This window comes from Canis lupus, chromosome 16 (genome assembly GCF_011100685.1).
Source record: "Canis lupus familiaris isolate Mischka breed German Shepherd chromosome 16, alternate assembly UU_Cfam_GSD_1.0, whole genome shotgun sequence".
Taxonomy (NCBI): domain Eukaryota; kingdom Metazoa; phylum Chordata; class Mammalia; order Carnivora; family Canidae; genus Canis; species Canis lupus.
The window spans coordinates 7,002,497-7,019,986 of record NC_049237.1 but is presented as its reverse complement, the minus strand read 5'-3'; the positions used below and the strand labels follow the sequence as shown (position 1 = coordinate 7,019,986).

At 38.3% G+C, this 17,490-nt stretch overlaps 2 protein-coding genes across 3 annotated transcripts in view; one reads left to right on the top strand and one right to left on the bottom strand.

The window, feature by feature from the left end:
• Positions 1–9,911: 9,911 nt before the first annotated feature.
• Positions 9,912–10,862, bottom strand: TAS2R38 (taste 2 receptor member 38). Its single transcript, NM_001145500.1, has one exon. It carries the CDS (start codon positions 10,860–10,862, stop codon positions 9,912–9,914), a length of 951 nt encoding a protein of 316 aa, NP_001138972.1.
• A 6,046-nt stretch (positions 10,863–16,908) lies between these two features.
• The window catches only part of MGAM (maltase-glucoamylase), a 93,702-nt gene continuing 93,120 nt past the window's right edge, over positions 16,909–17,490 (top strand). For both annotated transcript variants that reach the window (XM_038559361.1, XM_038559362.1), the window contains exon 1: positions 16,909–17,111. The gene's annotated coding sequence lies outside the window, so the exon portion shown is untranslated. The remainder of the gene's footprint in view (positions 17,112–17,490) is intronic.

Here is a 17,490-nt window from a genome sequence, read left to right as displayed (position 1 = left end):
TACAGAGAAAAAAAAGAAAGAAGTGTTATTGGAGGAGGAAGAGACTGTGATGCTGGATCCAGCAGAACTTTTATGTATGTTGTGCTGTGCTTTGCCAGGGAAGAACGTGAAACTGATATTTATAAGAGCTGTAATGGTCAAAGAAATTGTGAGAGAAAGTGTAAGTGAAAAAGGCTGAAAGTTAGGCAAAATCAATGAAAAGGGATCCAAATCTACATAAACTGGGGCTTTGTTTAAAAAAGAAGAAAAAAATATATATTCCAGAGGCCTCTAGGTAGAAAAACCTATGAAGGAAGTAAAATACTATGTGTGTTTCAGATTTTTGTTCAAAAATCCTAAGTCCCAGAAGTAAGTCAATGTCTAGAGTTTTGATGGAGATGCTCAGGAACTAATAACTGAAATACATGACAGAGTTGAACTTAAACTTGCTCATGGGATGTGGCTGCTAAAACTCAGAATTTGGAGCCCAACCCCTGCTCTTTCCATATGGTGAGCACCTAGTACTTGTCTGTGGTCACTGCGATCCAGGACTAACTGATGGGAAGCCTGATGGGAGGCAAGACTCTACCCTTCTCTTTAGTCCCTAAACTCAGCAGCCTTCAGGAGAATTCCTCAGGGCAATATTCTTGCTCTGCGCCCATCAATAGGAAAATGACATCAGACTAGAAGAATCCATTATAACATTCTGGGTAATTTGACTTAAATAGTATCTTCTGAAGAGTTTCTCTCTTGGTTTCCTCTCTAGTTCCTCATCTCTTGTGAGTAAGTGCCCAAACAGGAAAACACCTCACACCACACGAGAGTGAGGTCATAGATTGGTAGCAGAGGTCATGGGCTGGCAGCCCACAGATTGCATTCAGCATGCAGCTGTATTTTGTTTGATCTCTTCAGTGTTTTAAAAAAATTGAGTCAACATTTTGAAATTTTGGAGCTTTCAACACATAGCCAAGTATTTAGAAGTTCTGATACTGCTGAGAACACATTCCCACAGGGAGCAGTGGGCTGGAGGCTGGAGCAGGAATCTGGACTCACCACGTCTGTTTCCAGTGCTACCTCAGTGGAAGGAGTTTAGTTGGTAGCTATTGTCATGCTTGCAAAACTGTTTTTTTTTCTTAGAGTAGAGCAAGAGTTTAAAGTCAGACCTCTACTGAAAGGGGGAAATCAGGATGAGGCCATATGCTGCTAGAAAAATGGGAGACAATGCATTTCTTTGTGAAAAGCAAATAATACTTTATGTATTGAAAGTGCAAAATATGTCTTTGCCAAAAAATAAAGTTTAAGATACCATTACAAAATAAAGAACAATTGCTATATAGAAAAGATATCTGATGAAAATTTAATTAAGTGGAAGAAAGAATTAGAATTTCTATAGGATTAATTTCTGAATGAAAATAAAATAGGTCTTGCTTTTGTAAAAAAAAAAAAAAAAAAAAAAAAAGTGGCCATAAAACTTTTACAATGCTCTGAAAGATTGTCTGTGGAGTGAAGGAGAAATTATATGACTACCTTATAGCTAGAAATACTGTGGTGTTTTGAATATTGAAGATGGTGGAGCACTTGCTAGAGAAGAATGAACCTATGATATTTTATTTTTTAGTTTTTTTAAGCTGCTACAAGCAATTTATTTTATTTCCGAAGTCATTCAACTCCTATCAAACATCATTCTAACTGTACATGTTCAAAAGGCTAAATGGAATTTAGAGTGTTAGATTTCTTTATTTAAAATTTAAATTCAAGTTAGTTAATATATAGTGTAGTATTGATTTCAGGAGTAGAATTTAGTGGTTCATCACTTACGTGTAACACTCAGTGCTCATCCCAATGAGTACCCTCCTTAATGCCCATCGCCCACTTAGCCCATCTTCCCACCCACCTCCCTCCATCAACCCTCAGTTTGTTCTTTGTGTGTGCTATTTTATAATCGCAGCTGATTCATTCAAGAAAAAATGTTGTATTAAACTGAACATAAAAATAAATAAATAAATAAACTGAACACAAAACACAAAATATATGATACTGAGACAATGTTTTAAATCAACTGAAAAAATACCAATTGAAAATTAGAAATGTTTAATTGTTAGATTATATTTTAATAATTTTATAATGCTTTTGATTTGGAGTTAGAAACCTAATTCTTTTTCTTTTGCAGATTACAATTTTAGATTAATAATGTTCATTGAGATATAATATTGTGCACTGAGATTTTAACTAGAAACATTTAATTGCATTCTGCTTCATAATGGAAAATAGTTGTTTTCAAGTATAGATTTTTAAAAATGTGAATAGAATATTTGATGAACAATTTTGAAATTAGAAACATATGTTGGAAATTAATCTTTTATTTTGTAACTTTAGAAATTTATTTAATGTCATCTGTTTCACTTATGAAAAATTTTAGCATAGAAAATAGGTTAGATTATTTAGTGTTAAATAAGTTTTCCAAAATCAGACTTTTAGTAGAAAGAATGAATCCGATTTATACAATTGTGTATCTACGTGTAAATGTCCTAACAAAGAAGTATCCAGAGTGCTTAAATTGTGTGTAATGTTAACAAAAACAGGGCTGAGTCTTTGATGCAATTTTTCAAAAAATGTATCATGTAACATTTCAGAGGTATAAAAAGGAATAAAGAATAATATAATAAGTGCCCATCCATCTCTTAATCTCAGAAATGAAACATCAAAACATAATTAAAATTCATCTTGTACTACTCACCAAGAGCATTCCACTTCTCTTCCACCACCAGTAACCACTCTCCTGAATTTGATGTTTATAATTCTTGCATATTTTTTCATACTTTGTTACACACTTACTTATCTCTGTATAATATATTGTGGTGTATTCTAGGTATTTAAGGCCTACATAGATGGGATTGCATGAATTGTCCTAAAACATGCTTTTCTCATTTGACAGTAAATTTGTGAATTCACTGCTGTGTTGTATACGATCTCATGCATATGTCACAATTTATTCATCTGTTCATCTATCAGTAAATACTTTGGTGTTTCAAATTTAGTCAGTGTTGTAGCTGAGATTTGAAACTATCAGGCTTTAGGACTCTAGAACCCCTATGCTTAATTAATCACTGACTACATTATTCCCTGACTACACTATAAATTGTCTCTCTGAAAGTTTCTATTCTAGAAGCAACAAGTGGCAAGAAAAAGCATCTCTACCTGATATTCAAAGTCATTGTGCAAAGATCCAAATGGAAAAAGAAACATACAAAATAGTGCAGTAGAAAAATCCAGGTTTACACAAAACTAAACTCTGTATAAACAACTGCTCGGATCCATTGAGTGTTAGGCTAACTTCAGAGAGTCAAATATCACCTCCCCCAGGAATCTTACTAATCATTTCAATAAGTGTGAGGTTGGAATGTTTGGAATGAATGCTGGAAATTCTTAGTTCATAGATGGGTGGTTAGTTTTCTCATGCTTCCTTTGTTTTTTGTTTTTGTTTTGTTTTATTTTTTTACATTTTTAAAATTTAAGTTCAATTTGCCATCATATAGTATAACACCTAGTGCTCATCCCATCAATCATGCTTCCTCTGGGATATTTGCATATGTATGCATGCTTTCACTTAGGAAGATTTCAATGGCCTTTCTGGTCAAACTAAAAGGATCCAGAGGACCTGAATTGTGTCTGTACTTGGCAGATCTGGTTCTCACCAAAATAGGGAAGCACATACTTTATTATCACTAGCTCTTTTTTTTTATTTCCCCTATGTCCACTTTTAGCATGAATATCCCTCAGCTATACACAGAAAATTTGCTGGATGATGAGGAGAAATTATCTCGAGTGAGGGAGACTTGGAGCATTTCCACCAAGTACTTACAAAAGTAGTTGTGCATATTTAGAGACTACTTTGTAAGAGGGTTTAGGATTGTCTCCTATACCATCACCTCCTCTTCCCCTCACCCCCTTTAAAAAGCATAATACCTTCTCAGGAAATGAACCATGAGAAGCTGCTGGATTTCATGTCTTACAAATTTTTCTTGGATCAAGTTAGAAAAGAGGTTTTGGTAGATTTTGAAAGGCTTAGAATGGATTCATCGAATATGGTCAGAGGGCAAGATCCTGGTACATATCTTAGTTGGAGCATGAAGAGCAATTATTTCTGGGTGGAGGGGGGAAAAAAGGTACTAGGAAGGCAATAAACAAAAATCTAGTCCATTCCGAGCAACCATTCTCACTACCTCTAATGGCTCCGCCTAACCTTGCCAATATATTTTCTTCTAACTTTATGACCAATTGAAGATTTACATTTACATTACATTACATTTTTCAAGATAGATTCTCTTTTGATGACCACAGGTCTATTGGTTCTATCTTCTAATCTGAATTTCAGTTCTTTGTTTCCAAAATTATGCTGTTTTCCAAATAGATAACCTGATATCAATCCATCTGCAGGAAGTTCCAAACCACATTTACCACTTTCTTCAAACTCATTCCCACTTCTCTTCTCAACTTCTTTATTTTTGTTAGTTATTACATCATATTACAACACACACACTGGAAACTTCCTTGAATCTTCCTTTTTTTGTCTTAAGATGCTAGTTGATGTTTTTTGAAAGCTCTTTCATATTTATTCCATCTACTCCATTTCTACTGCCCCATTCTAGTCCAAATCTTTAACTGCAGTTGAAGTTCAAATGGTTTAAACTCTTTCCCTCCTCCTCTTCAAACCAATATTAGACAAATCTTTATAAAATTATTGCTGTAATCATATCACTTCCCTATTTAAAGTTCTTTTATAACCATTAACGTGAACAAGTCTCAACTCTTGAGTCTGGGAGAAGATATCTGTAAACTACATATATGATAAGGAATCAATATCCAAAATATAAAAAAGGAACTCATACAATTCAAAAGCAAAAGAATAAATAACCTGATTAAAAATGGGCAGAGGACTTGAATAGACATTTTTCCAAAGAAGACATACAAATAGCTAACAAGTACACGAAAAGTTTCTCAATATCAAAATCAAAATCATCATCATCATCATCATCATCATCATCATCATCAGGAAATGCAAATCAAAACCACAGTGAAATACCATTTCACACCTGTTAGAATAACTACTATCAAAAAGACAAGAGCTAACAAATACTAGTGAAGATGTGGAACATTTGTGCCCTGTTGGTGGCAATGTAAATTGATACAGTTACTGTGGGAACCAGTATGGGGGAATCCTCAAAAAGTTATAAGTAGAACTACCATATGATCTAGTAATCTTACTTCTGGGTATATGTCTAAAGAAAATGAAAACAGGGCATTGAAGAGATATCTACATTCCTATGTTTATCGTAGTATTATTCACAGTAACCAAGACATGGAAACGATCTAAGTGTCTATCAGTGGATGAATGGACAAAGAAAATGTGATATGTATTATTCAGATGGAAACCTTGCAATCTGTGACAATATGGATGGATCTTGAGGGCATTTACTAATAAAATAAGTCCAACAATGATAACTACTGTATAATCTCACTTGTTTTTAAGATGTAAAATCATTGCACTCATAGAAACAGAGAAAGATGGTGGTTGCCAGGGGCTGCGCTGGGGGGAAAGGAAGGGGAAAATGTTGGTCAAAGGCTACAGACTCTCAGTTATTAGTTAAATAAATTCTGGGGATCTAATGTACAACATGATGACTATAGCTGACAATACTGTATTGTATATTTGAAGTTTCTATGACAGTAAAGATTAAATATTTTCACCATAACCAGGAACAGCAGAAAAATGGAAATTATGTAAGATAAAGGATGTATTAACAAACTTTATTGTGGTAAACATTTTGCAAACTGTATGTATACCAAGTTATCACACGTACATCTTAATGTTACAAATGTTGTATGTCAATTACATAAGCAAGCTGCAAGGGAATACAATATATTGAACCTTGTGAGATAGCATGTTTAGCAGAAAGTTAAAGCTTTAAATGTTTATGTTAGAACAAAAAAAAATTAAAGTCAATGATCTAAATCTCTGCCTTGAGAAGCTAAAACAGGCAGAGAAATTAAACCTACAAAGTAGAAAGAGGAAAACAATAAATAATATAATGGTACTGAGTAGAAAAATTAAAAGTAAAGAAAATCAAGTGAAACAAGAAGTTTATTTCTTGGAAATATCAATAAATTGATAAATCTCTAACTAGAGTGATGAATTAAAAAGAGAACAAAAGTTGTCAAACTTGGGAATGAAAGAGGATAGCAAAACAAATGCTATAGACATTAAAATGATAATAAAGGAATATTATGATCCAATTTATGGCAATACATTAAAAAACCTAGATATAATAGGTAAATTCTTTGAAAAATGCAACTTTCCAAGAGACACAAGAAGAAATTAAAAATCTTTATAGTACTATACCTATTCAATAAATTGTAATTTGAATAATTTAGAAAACCTCCCTAAACAGGAAATTTCAGGTCCATAAGATTTCTGATTAATGCCACCAAATATTAAGGGAAAGATAATACCAATTTTATACAAAATCTTAAATGAAATTAAGATGGATGAAACATTTCCTAACTTGTGTTATGTCAGAATAACTCTGATACCAAACCTGAGAATGGTATTAAAAATATAGAGGTGAGTATTCCTCATGAACATAGATACAAAAATTTTTAACAATATATTAGGAAGTCAAATAGAGCAACATATAAAATAATAATACATTTTGATTGAGGGCTTGTCCCAGGAATATAAGATTGATTTAACATTTAAAAATTATTCAATGCAAATGCTTATGTTAACAAAATAGAAGAGGGAAGTTATTTTATACACACACACAATGCTACCAAACTCCCACAAATTAATTTTAAAAACCCATTCAATATAAAAAGGGCATCAGCTGTACTTAAATAATAAAATTTTTTAAAAGATCAAACAAATAAAAAAAATCAAACAAATCAGTCCCTTTATAATACAAGATATACAAATGGTCAAAAAGCACATGAAAAGTTGCTCCATATCATTAGTTATCAGGGAAATGCAAACTAAAACCGCAATGAGACACCATTCACCCTGCTAGAGTGGCCAAAATTTCCAAAGACTGGTAATACCAAATGCTGGTAAGAATATGGAATGACTCTGTTACATTATTGATAGGAGCATAAAATGTTTGACTAACTTCGGAAAACCCCTTTGCAGTTTTCTTATGAAGTTAAGTGTACATCAATTTAACAATCCAGTAATTCTACTCTTAAATATTTATCTAAGAGAAATGAAAAGATGGATTTAAGAACATTAAAAAAAAACTTTATTCATGGGGCACCTGAGGGGTTCAGTTGGTTAGGCATCTGGCTCTTAGTTTCAGCTGGGGTCAAGATCTCAGGGTCATGGGATTGAGCCCTGCAATGGGCTCCACACTTGGCCAGGAATCTGCTGGAGATTCTCTCTCTCTGTCTTCTTCTGCTCCATCCCCCCACTCATGCCCTCTTTTCTCCCTAAAATAAATAAATAAATCTTAAAAAAATACTTTGTTTGTAATAGCCCCAAACTGTGACCAATACAAATGTTTATCAATAGTAAGTGAATAAACAAGCTATGACTCATGCAGTATTAAGGATCAAAGACATTATGTTGAACAAAAGTAGAGGAAACAAAGGAGTATTTACTATAGGATTTATATAAGAACAGGCAAAACTAACCTATGGGAAGAAATGAGTATAGTGGTTGCCCAAAGTGGATGGGGATTGACTAGAAGAGGAATACTGGATCTGTCTGTGCTAATGAAATACTGTATATCTTATTTGGAGTGTCACTTAGGTGCCTGTGTACGTTTATTTCACATAGTACAATGTTGTACATTTAGCATCTGTGCATTTTGCTGTACATAAATTCTACCTAAACATGAAAAAATACTATAAACAAATATTGAATTCTAGTTAGCCATTTTGCCTTTTGCAGTGCTATAGGATAACAATTTCAAAACTATATAATCTAGGTATAAGCAAATGAGCAAATATATTAAGCATAAATGGAATGTATTTCTCGTGGTAAGACAAAGGAGTTACAAGTGTGTAAAAAGGAAAAGTAAAGGGAATCATGTATTATTGGATTAGAACTGGAAGTATCTGTGTGGGGGACTGAAGAGAGAAGTGGGGTAAAACATAAATAATGAGTGAATGTGGGTGAAGGATATATGGGAACTCTTGCAACTTCTCTATAAATTTGAAATTGTATCAAAATATAATGTTAAAATGAAGCCATGGAGAGGAGTCCGAGGTAATGGAGACTGGTTCACAGAGAATTTATACAAAAAGAAAAAAGCAAAATAAGGAATGTTCTCTATTTTCTTGTACGATCACATTTTCCCAAGTACTCTAGGGGAAAAGAATTTTAAAAAGGGCACAAGACAGGGCACCTGGGTGGCTGAGCTGGTTAAGCTTCTGACTCTTGGTTTCAGCTCAGGTCATGATCTCAGAGTCATGAGATAGAGCCCCACGTTGGGCTCCTCCTTCAGCGTGGAGTCTACTTGTCCCTCTCCCTCCTCCTCTACCTCTCTCCCACTCCCCCTGCTTGCTCTCTCTCTCTCAAACAAATAAACAAATAGATAAAATCTTTAAAAATAAAAAGGTCATAAAACAAGTCTTCCACGGGAGGGTCTGACATCATTCAGCTTAAGACAAAAGGCATCTAGAGCAGTGGTTCTCAACATTGGCTACAACCTGGAATCACCTGAGGGCTTTAAATGATTCATGGGTTCTACTTCTAGAGAGCTGATGAAATTGGCCTGATGTGCGGCCTGGGCACTGAGATTTTAAAAAGCTACCCAGGCGATTTTAATGTGCAGCCAAGAGTGGGGACCCCTGTCTTGCAGGGAAATCTAGGACAACTTTGGTGTCCACCAAGGAAAGGAAACCAGATGCAGTTACAAATTGTGTAGCTTGTGGAGGTGACAAAATGTTAGTTGGTTTTGGAGGTTTTGGATAACTGAGAGGAGGAATTGGATGCTGGAGAAGAGGAAGTAGTTGCTCAGCATCTCCCACAGCTGGCAGAGCTATGAGACTCTGTGGATGACCTGCTATGCTTTTGAAGCCCATCAAGATTTACAGGTCTTATATATCTTTTTCTCTGCTGAGTCTTGTAGGATCCAATTTGAGGAGAGCCTTCCTGGCTATGCTCCTGTGCAGACAGAGAATGCTGAATCTCTGTGTCTCTCAGCAAGACTATTTTGGCAGGTTCCAATGTTTGGTACCAGGCAAAGCACTGTATTCAAGGGCAAATAAAGCAGAGTCAGAAGGCACATTCTAGGGCTGGTATCCTGGGTACCCACCAAGCAGATATCTACCTCTCTTTCTTCTTACTATAAAAGTAGGTTGAATGTACATTTCTGAATTGGTGTATTTTCAGGCAAAATGACCCCTATTCTCTGGTTCCTGTAGGAGTTTTAGTGTAGTACCTCTTGAAGCTGAAGTGATGACACTTGATCTTCCAAGTCTGTCTTTCCATATCTTGCACTTCCATGAAAATTGTGGAGTTTGAAGAGGATTGTGTAATTGCTGTAGTAGTGAATATTTTCAAATATTTAGCTAGCACCTGTTTTAAGAAATAGGTTTAGCAGTCATATGAAAAGCCAACCATGTTATCTTGGGGTTTAGATAGTATTTCATAAGAGGTCATTGGTCATGGTTTGGTTCATATCAAGCACTAATAAACCCACAGTATACAAAGCATGTACACTGAGTATCTCACCTCTCTATTTCATTCATTTTCAAAGCTTGGAGAACCCATGCATGGTATCCTTGCCTAGGCTATGGATAGAGCTTTAATTATTTTATTCTGCTATAAGTAGAGAGACTCTCAATTATGTCCACAGAAGAAATTGGAATAAGTTTCTGAAGGCTTCATGAATAATTGGAGGCATATTCGTGAAGAGCCCATTTTGTGTCTGCTCTCAACATAGATCTGGAGTCCTGAGATCTGCCCTGTGGCCTGCCCTTACCTTAAGGCTGCTCTGAACCCAGAGTAGAATGGTCTCCACAGCTCTCCTCAGCTTGGCATTGCCTGAGATCAGGATGGCTGCATGTATAGAGGGACAAGCTGCTAGGATCCCTACACAGATCATTACCCCGATCTTGTTGTGCCACACCATGGTTAAAGGCACTGAGATAAGGGCAACACAGAATGACACCACATAGAGGCAGAGAAAGGAGATGAGAGATATGAGTGCTTTGATATGGGCCTCCAGGCTGGGGTCACCGGAGTCTTTGGTGTTGGCCTTCATTGTTCTCATGTGCCTTCCCAGAGAGATAATCAGCACCCCAGAAGAAACCAGAAAAAACATGAAAGGAGGGATTGACCCCAGGGTACAGAAGATGGAGGAATAATAGAAATTGAGTTTTACAATTTGTGAATTAAATTCTGTATTATTCATGAGTAGCACAGTTGTGAATGCAAAGCCAGATCTACTAAAGAAGTCCCCCAAACAGAGGAGAGTGCAGGCAGAAGAGAAAAGCATGGCACCCAGGAGCATCTGGGGTGCCTTCCTGGAGACCCAGTTTGCCAAGCAGAGAAGGAGGGTATGAGAGAAACGGACAATCTTGGAGCAGTAGAAAAGACTGAGACAGGTGGTGAGCCAGAGCCCAGCTTGGTTTGTGATCATCCAGAGCATGATGATGGTCTGGTAGCTGAGGCTCAGTGGGTCTTTCATCCGCTGGAAGTATGTAAGCTGGATGGCATCCAGAAACAGCAGCCCATGCAGGAAAAGTCGAGTGAGGCTGAGACTCAGAAGGATAAGATCGCAGTTGCTCAGTGGCTGCCTCCTCACCACATCCCAAAAATTCACCAAGAAAATGAAGGCATTGGTCAGGATCCCCACTGCGAGCTCCAGTACTGAAAGGAACATAAATGCACTCTTGACTTCATAGGACACAGTTATAACAGGAGTCAGAGCCAACATGATGTCTCTTCTTACTTGGCTATCTAAGGCTCAACATACCACCCAGCAAAGAAGGGTCAGTGTGCATTATAAGCCAGGAACTCTCCTTCACAAGGCATCAGGCTCTTGCCTGATCTGTCCCAGAGTGAATGCATAAAAATTTCTGAAAGCAAACTTAGAGGGATATTGTTGCTTTCGAATATCTCTTGGATACACACAAGGGCTCACTGTAAGAGTAGAAGAATGATGGTTCTTTCTCTTGGGTGATGCAGAAGCTTTTAATAAACTCAGGTGTGTCCATGCAGTGTCCCTCACAGCATCAGGGATGCAAATGAGACAGGGTCTCAGTTTCCCAAGTCTGGTTTTGCATGCCCATCTGGACCTGCACGGGAGGAGGGGGGAGTGGGATTTGCTTATGAGTTTGAAGGGAACTGGCAGCAGGCAAAGCATATCTTCTTGATGAACTAAGGTTTGAAATGGTGCCTCTTTCCATTTGCATGCCTTCTTCTATCACCTCTGAGGCATGACTCTTCTCATAGACTTTGTTTTTAATGGGGACAAATAGATGGTTCCTCGCCCGGGATTAGCCATGAGTTATGACTGCTGTTGCTAAAATTTCATTCAAACATCATCATTATGCCAAGCACTGTGCTGGCAAGAGGAGCATTGCTATGAACAAGGCCAGCACCTGCCATGAAGGGATAGGGCAGGGGGTGGTCTGGCCTGGCTTATTGCAGAAGCCTTTTAATTTTTCACTCTGCTTTCTACCCCCATTCCTTTATCCCATTTTCTACAAAGCAATAATAGCAATCCTGTTAAAATATAACTAAGATCATGTCAAGGCTTGCTCCATTCAAGCCTTTCGGGGCCTCTCAATTCCCTCACCATAAAAGCCAAGTCCTTACAGTGGTCTATGAGTCCTTCCTACCTAATCAGGGCCTCTGTCCCTTCTCAGATGTCATCCATGATACTTGCTTCCTCCTTCCTCCACACCAGCCATATGGGCCTCCTTCATGTTCTGTGAACTCACCACACATGCTGCCACCTCAGGACTGGTGTGCTTGCCCTTCCCATTGCCCAAATTGCTTTTCCCATACCTACACAGGTGTTTCAATTTCTTCCCAAGGGTCACCGTATCAGAGGGACCTTCCTGATCATCCTGTGGATGGTATCTCTTACCCACATCTTGGATGTTTGTAATTATAGTTACCCTCTTGTATATTCCTGCACATGCAGTTATTCATTGCCTAACCTACACCTCACTAAAAATACAGGCTTCATGAAGACACATAGCAGGGACCCAAGAAATATTTTTTTGAATGGATTAAATGCCCACAAATGAAGTGTTTATTAGTCTATAACATCCCTGTGGGTTATATCTAGGACAGTTTTAACATTCCAAGGCATTATATTAACATATGCTAATGTACTTGGCTGTAATTTCTGAAGTCTAGCTCTCTCCCCTTTTAAATATTTCCAAATATTTGAGGTATTTGGGCCTTCTGGCATCTTTAATTCTGCTTGATCTCTAAAGGAATATGAGCTGATTTTCTGGTCCTTTCTGCAAGCTCTGTAAAAATTCAGGCTAGTTAACTCAGTGGAGATTTGGAGAGCTGATTATTTAGAGACCAGATGTTGTTTCATAACATTTCTGCCTCACCTGGTGCTTCTTTTTCACTCTTACAAATGCTTTAGCTTTTCCAGTTCTTTTATTGTTGTCTTTCCTGCTTCATTTGGTCTCTCACTTGTTTTGTGGAGTAATGGAAAGGAGCAGTTGAATGGTTGGTTTGCAATCTGTCATATGGTAACATTTCCTCTAAGAGGTGGAATTTTTTTTTTACCTCTACTCTTCTACTTGCTCAGCTTCCTGCCTCACTGGCCATTTTTGCTAACTTTTCATAGTCTGGCTCTAGAAAGTATGCTCCTGTGAGTGAGCTTGTAGTTCTGTAAAGCATCTTGAGGAAGGGTGTTCTGTGTTCCAGAGAGCCTCTGGAACCAGACTCCTGAAGGTTGAGGCCTGACTGCTACTTTCTCTCTGTGTGACCTTGGCAAATGATTGAATTTTCTATATTTATCTCATATGAAATGGAGATGATGATCAGAATAACATCCAGCTCAGAGAACTGGAAGGATTACCTGAATTGACACATACTACAAGCTTGGCATTGTGCTTGCCACATGACATCGGATCAATAAATGTTAACTATAGGACCACTGCATCATCTAGCAATCATTCTTCTGGGATATATAGCCAAGGGGAATGACGTGGGTACCTTGAAGAGGTATCTGTGCTCCCATGTTCATTGCAGCATTATTCCCAATAACTGAGATTTGGAAACAACCTACGTGTCTATCAGTGGATGAATGGATGAAGAAATGGTGGCATTGGGATGCCTGGGTGGCTCAGTGGTTGAGTGTCTGCCTTTGGCATGATCCAGGTCCAAGGACTGAGTCCCACATCAGGCTCCTCACAAGGAGCCTGCTTCTCTCTCTGTTTATGTTTATGTCTCTGCCTCTCTCTGTGTGTGTCTCTCATGAATAAATAACTAAAATATTAAAAAAAAGAAATTGTGGCATACATACAACGGAGTATTATTCATTCTCAAAAAAGGAGATCCTGCCATTTGCAACAATATGGCTGAACCTGGAGGACATTATGTTAAGTGAAAGAAGCCAGTCACAGCAAGAAATATATTGCATGATACCACTTATATATGGAATCTAGAAAGAGTTGAATTAATAGAAACAGAGAGTAGAATGGTTGCTATTCAGGGTCATGGTTGGGGGTGATGGGGAAATATTGGTTAAGGGGTAACCTACTTTCAGGAAGTGTGGAGGCTGGGGATTCATCCCCATGTCTCCAATGTCCCCAGATAATTGGACAACGAAATGGGCCCCAATAAACTGGAAAAATCTTATAATCACTGCCATTTTCCCAGAAGTTCAAACCAGCTTGGGACCCAGAACCCGCCTCTCGTTATCTAACAGCTCCCACCAGGGGGCACCAGACCACTGTGTAGCCTGGAATTCCTGCATGCTTACTGTGCAGGCCACGCCCAGCCATTTACATGATCTTGAGAAAATGTGGCCCCATATCTTACAGAATTGAAATTGTAAACTCCACTTACTACTCTATAGTAGGATGAATATCCTTTAATCTCACAGGTACCCTGTGAAGACCGTATGCTACTTCCACTTTATTGACAAAGTAGAGTTTCAGGAAGGTTAAATAGTTCAATATCTTTGCCAGGATAACTAAAGTACTAAGTGAGAAGCTGGGTTTCTAATTCCAGACATTCTGATTTTATGTTTGATGTTCTTTCTCCTAAGTCTAGCTACCAATCTGTAGAGTGGGGTGTAATGGGTATCCTTATTTGAGTAAAATGTCTGGTAACATTCTTTCCAACCTGAGTTTATTTGAATGGGTTTATTTTGGGGGGTGGCAGTTGAGCCCTTGTGAACTACCTCAGAGTAGAAGTAGGGGCAGGGATTGAGGGAAAGATGAATAATCATTCTATTTTCAAGAAAGATAGAAAAGTTGAGTCTGGTGGGTTCATATCCCAGGGAATGACTATTCTTACAGGGAAAGGTATGGGGGAAATCTCTGTTGGCTCGGGTAAGGTCATTGAAAGAAAATGTCTATCTACTTAGGAGGTTAACATAGCTATTAGCAATGTATAAATAGAAGTATAAATGAAATTCTTTAGAATGTCTTTGAGGAGATCTGGGCTGAGGCCTTTTTTTGATGCCCTCCTATAGACTTCCTACATCTTCTTTGCTTCCATACCACCACTTTGTCCATAGTGCTATTATATTGCTTACTATATTGATCAAAATAGGCATTGGTTTAGAAGTGTGTACCCCAATTACACTGAGTTGTTCAAAAGTAGGGATTGCATATTATTCATTCTTTGCTCCTCATGATATATGACATCCAGCTAGATTTTTGTTCATTTACTTGGTCATTTGCTTTCAGTTCAGGGCGGTGATGTGATCAATTGTGCTTTCTGATGAATGTAGTATGTGGGCCCTGCTTGAATGTAGATGAATTCACTCCTGGAATTCAAATGTGTTTTCTGCACTGAAGATTAAAGGCTGAAAATCTCTCATAGCCTATGCCATTCAGGAAAGCACTCATCCTAAGGGAAGAAAGAATTAGGCAGTGAAATTTAGCCCAGAAACAACTGGAGCCACCAGCTCATAGGCAGGATTCTAAGGGATGTGGTGTTTGTCCTTAGATCTTGTCCTTTATCTGACCTTATGGGCTTCTGTCTGAACCCAAAGGGTATGTTAAGCAGCTTCTTTTTGCTGCAAGGAGTAAAGATTCATTTGGGTCATCTCCAGTAATGCAAATTTACTATCAGTTACACCAGACCATGGAGATCATTATCAGCAGAGAACTTGTGGGAAATGCAAACTCTTGGGGCTCACTTAGAACCATTGAGCCAAAATCTCTGAAGGTGGAGCCTGGTGATCTGTTTTGACAAGCCATTTAAGTGGTTCCAGTGCTCACTAACATTTGAGAACCCCTGGGGTAAAAGGGCATAAGGGACTTCCCAGGATCCCAGCAGTAGCCCCACCCGAGTCTGGAACAGGGCTCTGGCACTGGCTATCTATTCAGAATCTGTGTTTTAGCAGTAAGAGTCAATTGCCATTCACTTGGTTGATCCACCATAGTGAGATTCAGGCTGTTGCTAGAAATTAAAGACAGTTGTTAATGCTTTTAGACAGCGCAGAGCCAAGAGCTCCAGGAATTCCCAAACCCAGCTCTGCCAGTCACTCTTATTACATGTAGGGTGTGTATCACTTTATTAAAAGCTAGACCAGTGTCTGAAGAGTCCCGAGGCAGAGCTGTATGTTGAATGGAGCACATTGGATGGAGCATGCAGTTGACTTAGGCAGAGTCCACACGTCCAACTTGCCACCCTGCTCACGATGGGTTTTGCTGATTGCCTACACTCTCCATTACCAACAGAACCCCTGTGTTATTGGCTGTGTCAGTATTCCCATCTAAAAATAAACTGCATTTCCCATCTTTCTTAGATATAGGAACAGCATTTGGGACACAAGAAGTAGTTATTGGGTGGAATATTTTAGAAAACCCTTGTTGCCTTTTCTTCTTTCTGTGCCAACACTTGAATGTTATGGTTGGGGCTCTGACCGTGAGGGAAAAGCCAAGAGAATTGCAAAGCCCTCTCTCTGAATTCTTTGAGTACTTGAAATCACATCAGCAACTAGTCTGCTCCAGGCTTCTTCCCTGAGAAAGGTAATCTCTTTATGGTTTTAAGTCATAAGGCTTGAGCCACCATTACTGAAAAGTGAATGCCATTACTAGCTGATAATTTGCCTGCAAGAAGGGCCCTGGGAATCTGTCTGTCTGTCTAAGCCTGGAAATGGTATGGAGGGAAGGACAGACAGCCTTGCCTCTGTCTGTCTAAGTGTGCTTGTCACAGAGAGGCAAGAATCAGGAAGCACAAGAGAGGAAACAAAAGGAAGGATGTTTCTGCTTCCTGCATTTTAAAGCCTATTTTGTCCACTCATGGTTGTCAAAAGGATGTGGACAGAGTGGTACTGGTATGGGGAGAGGAGGTTCAGGATTGTCTCACTCTTATTTCTGATTCTTTCTCTTTATATTTTGCTCTTACTACTAATTGATCCTGCTGCAAGTTCTCTCTGTGTCTCACACTCAGAAAATCTTTGTAAGAGACTGGTTGAAACAAGGATTTGCTGTCTTTGGATTAGGTGCGCATCCCTGGTCTAGTCATGGGATCTGGTACCAGCGTGGTGGAGGTATTAACATGATTTATCCTTAAATCCTGGTGATTTATCCTTAAATCCTGGGCCCCTTCTTAAGCTTCATTTTGTTCACTAAAGTGAATTAAGGAAGAGGAGGTTTTCAATAAAAGTGGATAGAACTGTAAGACATTCTGTTTCTCTGTGACGCAATAATGTAGGAGAACACTGTTCAGCCTTGACACCTTGAGAGGTTCTCTGTCCAGCAGAGACAGGGAGATTGTATGGACATGCTGATTTCCAGAGAGCAGAACAGAGGGAAGCATGGGAGTAGGGAGAGAGGCTGAGCCAAGGAGAATAGCAGTGACAGAGAGAAAGTCTATGCATGGCTGCAAGATGTTTCCTGTGCCATCCTGTTCACATGTTTTCCCCTGGGATGGGGGCAAAGTGGGGAAGCATACTCACTAGCATCTCATCACAGGGGTAAATTTCTGTAAAATTTAGTATTTCATGTTGAGAAACATCATATAGATTTGCATGCTACTACTTTATACTGTCACATTTCTCATAATTCAAAATATTGATCTAAATTACTTATTTTTCTCCAGTGATCTTGGGCTAAAATGGAATTTCCAAGAAAATGTACTATGTATACCTCTCAGCAGGTCACTGCATAACCCTAGGCTACGTGTCTCCTGATCTAAAAAATACAATTCTATGGGGATGCCAAACAATTCAGAGAGACTTTGTTGGGATTTGAAGGTCCTATGATTATTGTAAGTGGTCATAAAGGCTAGCAAAACCCAGATGGTAGGAGGGTATTTTTCAGCTGGAATGGTTAGAGATTTTTGGTGAAGATATT

What these genes read in the sequence shown, in the direction of transcription:
- TAS2R38 (NM_001145500.1), bottom strand. Translation starts at nt 10,862, where the DNA reads ATGTTCCTTTCAGTACTGGAGCTCGCAGTGGGGATCCTGACCAATGCC.